Source organism: Musa acuminata, chromosome BXJ1-5 (assembly GCF_036884655.1).
Source record: "Musa acuminata AAA Group cultivar baxijiao chromosome BXJ1-5, Cavendish_Baxijiao_AAA, whole genome shotgun sequence".
Lineage (NCBI taxonomy): Eukaryota > Viridiplantae > Streptophyta > Magnoliopsida > Zingiberales > Musaceae > Musa > Musa acuminata.
In genome coordinates this window covers 34,273,969-34,279,713 of record NC_088331.1, presented here as the reverse complement: position 1 = coordinate 34,279,713, position 5,745 = coordinate 34,273,969, and the positions used below count along the sequence as shown (strand labels likewise).

Genomic DNA, 5,745 nt, shown 5'->3' with positions numbered 1-5,745 from the left:
CAAATCTATTTAACAATTAAAATCAATCAAATCTAAATTAGACCAATCTAATGTGATTCTAAATTGGATTTATATGGATTTGAGGTTCATCGTTTAGATCTTAATTGAATTGACTTTAGTTTAAGTCAATTGGATTATTCTAATCATTATTCTTGTTGATCGAGGATTATTGAGAGATTGATGTCCTATATGTTTATGATTTGATCAACTTAAAAAATTTATTAAATATTTATGATTTAAAAATAATTATTAATTTTTTACTATTTCTTTTAGATCAAGATATCGATATTATTGTTATTATATAATACATATGATTGGTCCACATTGGAAGTATAACATGCAAAATAACTATGGGCTCATCATAGTGTAAAGCCACTAATGGACATAGTCTGACAAATCATACATCAAACATATTCCCTCATAATATTTTATTATATTATTTTTTAAATATATACATAAATAAATAATCATGATTATTTATGTATTTCTATCAAGGTTAAGTAAGATTATTTTCTTTGGGGTTTAATGGGTCGCTAAACATGATGTTAGATAATTCTCTACTTGATCGTTGTTGGAAGTGTGATATGGATTCTCTCTTTCGTTATTAAATTATTGAGAAAAATATATCTCGTAAAATATATTTCTCCATCCGTTGTTAAAAGAATAAACTATCATGTACACTTTTATTGTTTAACTATTGTGTATGCACGTTGCATATAATTGATACATGATTTTATTTATTATATAGAAATTATTATTATTTTTAATATAAATTTTATAATAAATTAATATATTATTTATTTTATATTAAATTATTAATATATATATATATATATTATAAATATTAAAATTACTTTTATAATATTTTTTTGAAGTTCCTAGTGTGATTGCTGGATATATTGTTGACATCTTCGGACCTCCTGCATTCTCCTGCCATGGCATGATTCTGAAAAATCTACTTTTCAGGTACTATATAGTAATTGCATTTAATTACATTGGCAAAACATGTCACATTTACTGGGCTGCAAGCCCGTCGGGAAAGGGGTTACAAACTCATGTGCATAACACGTGACCACTGTCCATCTAAAACCCTTGCTGGTCATAACTCTTCGCCCTCCCATTCCGTTCGCAGCCGATATTTTTAGGGTTTTACCTCACACCCTCTTAGCGATGACGCGGCGAATACTGATCGCTAAGCTCCACACCCTCTGCCGCTCCTCGCGGGCTCTCTCGCTCCCCCGCGCTTGCCCTTCCCCTCTGCTCCGCTTCCGTCCCCTCGTCGCCATCGCCACTGAATACCCCCTGCTCCGCCTCAACTCAGTCGCCGACGCCTCAGGGACCAGATGCTTCTCCACCCGGCCGACGACGTCTTCACTCAACGATCCGTCACCGAACTGGAGCAACCGCCCTCCCAAGGAGACCATCCTACTCGACGGCTGTGACTTCGAGCACTGGCTTGTCGTCATGGAGCCCGCCGATCCCTCCCTCACTCGCGACGAGATCATCGATAGCTACATCAAGACCCTGTCCCAGGTTCTTGGAAGGTGATCTTTTCTTTTCTTTCCCCCTTCCCCTCCTTTTCTCTCCCTCCTTTCTTCTATCTTATTTTGTATAAAATATTTATATCAAGACCCTTCTACATCCTCTCTCCTCTATCAAATTATTGAGTAATTATTTGCGATCTTCCCTTTTTTTTTGCAAAGAAAATATATCATATAAGGTTTCAAACCCTCAACCTTTGATAAGAAGATTTTGTACACCGCTATTTTACCAATATTTAAGGTATACACATAATAAAAATATATCAGATGAGGTTTTGAACCCTCAACTCTTGTTTATTTGTTGCTAGGTTGCAACAAAAATTCAAGGTTGTTTAGATTAATATATGGAGGTGGTTTATGTAGAATGTTGTCTGTATTTTTAAACATGTGTCTGTCTCAAGGGCCGTATTTTAGCTTTATTTTCTGCGGCTGATTACATAGTGTCATGTATGATTTATGGATATTCTTTCACGTGAGCTCTATAGTTTCTTGTCTTCTTGTTATCCTTAGTCTTGTCTCCTTCAAATGTGAACTATTTCATCTGTTACTGTTCTGTGTCAAATTTAGGATGTGTAAGCTGATTTTACAAATGAAGTAGATGAAGCTCCATAAACTATTAAAGCTACAATACTTTTCTTTGATCTAATTTTTTTGCAAATATCCATTTAGGTCTTCCGATGTGTTATGTCTTGAATGTTCTCTTGACAATTTATCCATCGTGCACCTGTTAGGTTCATTGTGAAAGGCATTGATTTAGTATTTGTTGTCGTGCATTGTAATCTCCTTTACATTTGATGACTTTTGTCTCATCTCTTTGCCCTTCAATTAATATTATGTTACAGTGAAGAAGAAGCGAGGATGTCAATTTATTCGGTGTCGACAAAGCATTACTTTGCTTTTGGGTGCAAAGTATCTGAAGAGATCTCATATAAGATCAAGCGTATGTTTGTTTTACTTAGTTCTTATTTTATACTTCCGTAAATATGTTTGTTCTTTCCTTTAAATTTTCCATGTATAATGCAGCTTTGCCGAAGGTCCGTTGGGTCCTGCCTGACTCATATTTAGATGTGAAGAACAAAGATTATGGAGGTAAATACCAGAAGAAAACTTATATTCTTTTCCCCTTTTTGCATCCTTTTCTTCTCTATAAATAACATAAAGATAAAAAAACAGTATATCGTGCTTATACACTGTTAACATGTGGTCTCTCAGGTTGTTACCATTATGATTGGTTAATTCCTTCTCATATTTCTTTTGTTTATTCTACAATAAAATGCATGGTTTTACTGGCTTTGCTTTGGTTATTGCCTTCTATAGCTTCCCCGTTCTTGTATCTCATAGCTGTAATAAAATATGATTATCACATTTAGTCATAGATGAGCATATAAAACACACAATAGTAATGAGGAGGTTACCCAGTTGGAGATTGTCAGAGCAGTTTTTTCAATATACAATGCACAATTTCATTCAAAAGGTTTACAAGATTTGCATTGGTCCATGGTAAATCTAACAAGCTAAGCTACCTTAACAAGCATTTCATTAAAGAAGTGTAATTTCATGGTCGTTAAGAGGATTGCTATCATAAGATTTTACTATGGTCTCTTTCATGATTGTATTATGTCAAATGAGTTTTGGTCAACTGTAAGCGGACATGGTTGTTACTGCATATTGCTTATGGTTGTTTACTCTGAATATATATGTACAGTGAAGCATCTTTTACTGGAGTTTAGGATTGCTTCAGTAATTTTCTTTATCACTAACAAATTTTTTCTTGATCTTCTCTGAACATTTTCAATCTATAATTTGTAAGCTGTTAACGTTTGTTGAACCTAGTTGATTGATAATTGTTTGAAATAACAAGTGAAAAGATGGGTCAAAAAATTTACAAATACATCTGTAGAGAGGTAATTGATCCAACTCAAAATTTCTACCACATCGTATATGATAAAATTTTGAATATAGAACATGAATTGAATATTCTCTTTATAAGCAGCTCATTTCATTAATTAAGGTAGGTATATATGATCAACATGGGAAAAGAAACATGTTTATGTATGAGTATGTTTTGTTCTATAAGCTGGCATAACTGCATCCACCAATTGCATTTTGTGGTCAAGCACACATCAGTGTATGACGGTGCTGGAGAAATCTATGCTGGCTTGACTGATGGTTTTTCTCCACGATGTTGCATAGGATGGAGTTTAGATTTCATTTAATAGGCTTTATTATGAGATCGGTTAGTGAAAATACAAGACAACATTGTATCTGCAGCATTAATTTTCCCTTCTATATGTCAATATAATTTTTACTTTTATATGTATATAGTAGGTAATGTTGCTCATATTCTTTGGTTTTAAAATTATGTGCTGCTTCAGTTGCTGCCTTTGTTCCATTAGGTTTTGCAGTACTAGGACTGAATTAGTTTCTGCACATAGATGAAGATAACATATTGTTGAGTTTGTTGAAATAGTGCTAGCTACTTGCATCAAACTTTTAGCAAGATGCTAATTGAGATTCTTAGTACACTTTAGATTATTAATATTGTACTTCATTTGGTTATTTGTCATCCCTGACTGCTTTTGAGTGTTGAATATTGCTGCTTACAGCATGAACAGAGGATGATAACTTGACTTGATTGCTTCTGTATGGGCCTTTTTCTTTCCTTAGTTGGTACTTCTCAATTTGCAAATTCTGAAGCTGAGTTCACCATAAGATAAACTATATTGATCTTTTTTCAGGAGAACCATTCATAGATGGTACAGCTGTTCCCTATGACCCTAAATACCATGAAGAGTGGGTGAGGAATAATGCACGTGCACAAGAGAGGTCGAGGCGGAATGATAGGCCTCGCAATTTTGATCGATCACGGAACTTTGAGAGGAGAAGGGAAAACATGCAGCACTTCCAGAATAGAGAAGCACCACCAATGCAAAACCAGCAGGAGTTCCAGAATCGTGATGCACAGAATGCAATGCCACAAAATGCCCAGAGTCCTATGCCTTCTAGAGATGTTCCTCCAACACCTAATCATGATCCCAATACCATGCCACCACCTAACTACATCCCAAATGCTGGAAGTAACTATGGAGGGGGCGGACAAGGCTATCAAGGAGGCCCTGGTTATCAAGGGGGTGGTCAAGGGTACCAGGGCAGCTATCCTGGAGGCAATATGCCAAGTGGTCCTGGTTATCAAGGTGGCCGCCCTGGTTACCAGGGAGATTCCCGTGGTTATCAAGGAGGCGGCACCGCTGGTGGAAATGCAGGAGGCATTATGCCAGGTGGTTCAGTCTATCAAGGAGGCAGCCCCGGTGGTTATCAGGGAGGTGGCCCAGGTTATCAAGGAGGCAGCCCCGGTGGTTATCAGGGAGGTGGCCCAGGTTATCAAGGAGGCAGCCCTGGTGGTTATCAGGGAGGTGGCCCAGGTTATCAAGGAGGCAGCCCTGCAGGTTATCAGGGAGGTGGCTCTGCATATCAAGGAGGTAGCCCGCGTTATCAGGGAAGCAGTCCACCTTATCAAGGTGGCTTATCTGGTAATCAATCTGAAAACTCTAGTTATGAAGGAAGCAGCCCCAACTATCAGCCGGGTGGTGGACCTGGGTACCAAGGTGGGGTTCCTTATCAAGGAAGAGACATGCCTGGAAGAGATCAATAAGCGGCATTCTACGTATCCTGTGCAGAATTGGTATAAAATGCTAGAGTTTCTTCTGTTACAATGACATGCGGGTTGACTCTCTTAGGGACTGAAATTTTACCTTCGTCTGCACTGTTTATTGTTTCAAGGACATCTTTTAGCTTCTGGAACATAATATCTAAGAATATATCAGATTTAGAATTGTGATCCAGTGGTTGCATCTAGTTGGAACTGCTACGGACAGTATTTCTCATAATTACTCGCGTAGTGCTTTTTTGAATATTTTGCTTCATCGGCAGTATTTATTTATCAATAAATTTGGCTGTTTTGTTCTTTAATGACCGACTTTCATGTGGTTGTTATCATTCTTTAAATGCAACACTGTAATCATCCGCTCGGGAAGAGGAGAGAAATCATTGATTAATAATTAAAGAATAAATTTTTAAATCAATATAAATAATTAAAGAATAAATTTCAAAATAAAGAAAAAAATAGATGTAACTCCTCCAGGATATTCTCTCACGTCTTACTCTCCCATTAAAACATACTACAGATATATGTGGATTTTTTATA

At 36.5% G+C, this 5,745-nt stretch overlaps 1 protein-coding gene across 2 annotated transcripts; it reads left to right on the top strand.

Annotated features, from left to right (window-relative positions):
* The first annotated feature begins 1,105 nt into the window (after nucleotides 1-1,105).
* Nucleotides 1,106-5,452, top strand: LOC103973516 (multiple organellar RNA editing factor 8, chloroplastic/mitochondrial). 2 transcript variants are annotated; one of them, XM_065183663.1, is made up of 5 exons: nucleotides 1,106-1,544; nucleotides 2,384-2,481; nucleotides 2,565-2,630; nucleotides 4,280-4,864; nucleotides 4,931-5,452. In XM_065183663.1, the coding sequence occupies exons 1-5, from the start codon at nucleotides 1,171-1,173 to the stop codon at nucleotides 5,191-5,193; spliced, it is 1,386 nt and encodes a 461-aa protein (XP_065039735.1). In that variant the 5' UTR covers nucleotides 1,106-1,170; the 3' UTR covers nucleotides 5,194-5,452. The 2 variants fall into 2 exon arrangements, with proteins under 2 accessions (XP_065039735.1, XP_009386371.2); XM_009388096.3 differs by having other exon boundaries at nucleotides 1,107-1,544; nucleotides 4,280-5,452.
* The last annotated feature ends 293 nt before the right edge of the window (nucleotides 5,453-5,745 follow it).

Coding starts and splice junctions, on each gene's coding strand:
- LOC103973516 (XM_009388096.3), top strand. CDS start 1,171: ATGACGCGGCGAATACTGATCGCTAAGCTCCACACCCTCTGCCGCTCC. Junction 1,545..2,383: donor CTGTCCCAGGTTCTTGGAAG/GTGATCTTTTCT, acceptor ATTATGTTACAG/TGAAGAAGAAGCGAGGATGT. Junction 2,631..4,279: donor GAAGAACAAAGATTATGGAG/GTAAATACCAGA, acceptor ATCTTTTTTCAG/GAGAACCATTCATAGATGGT.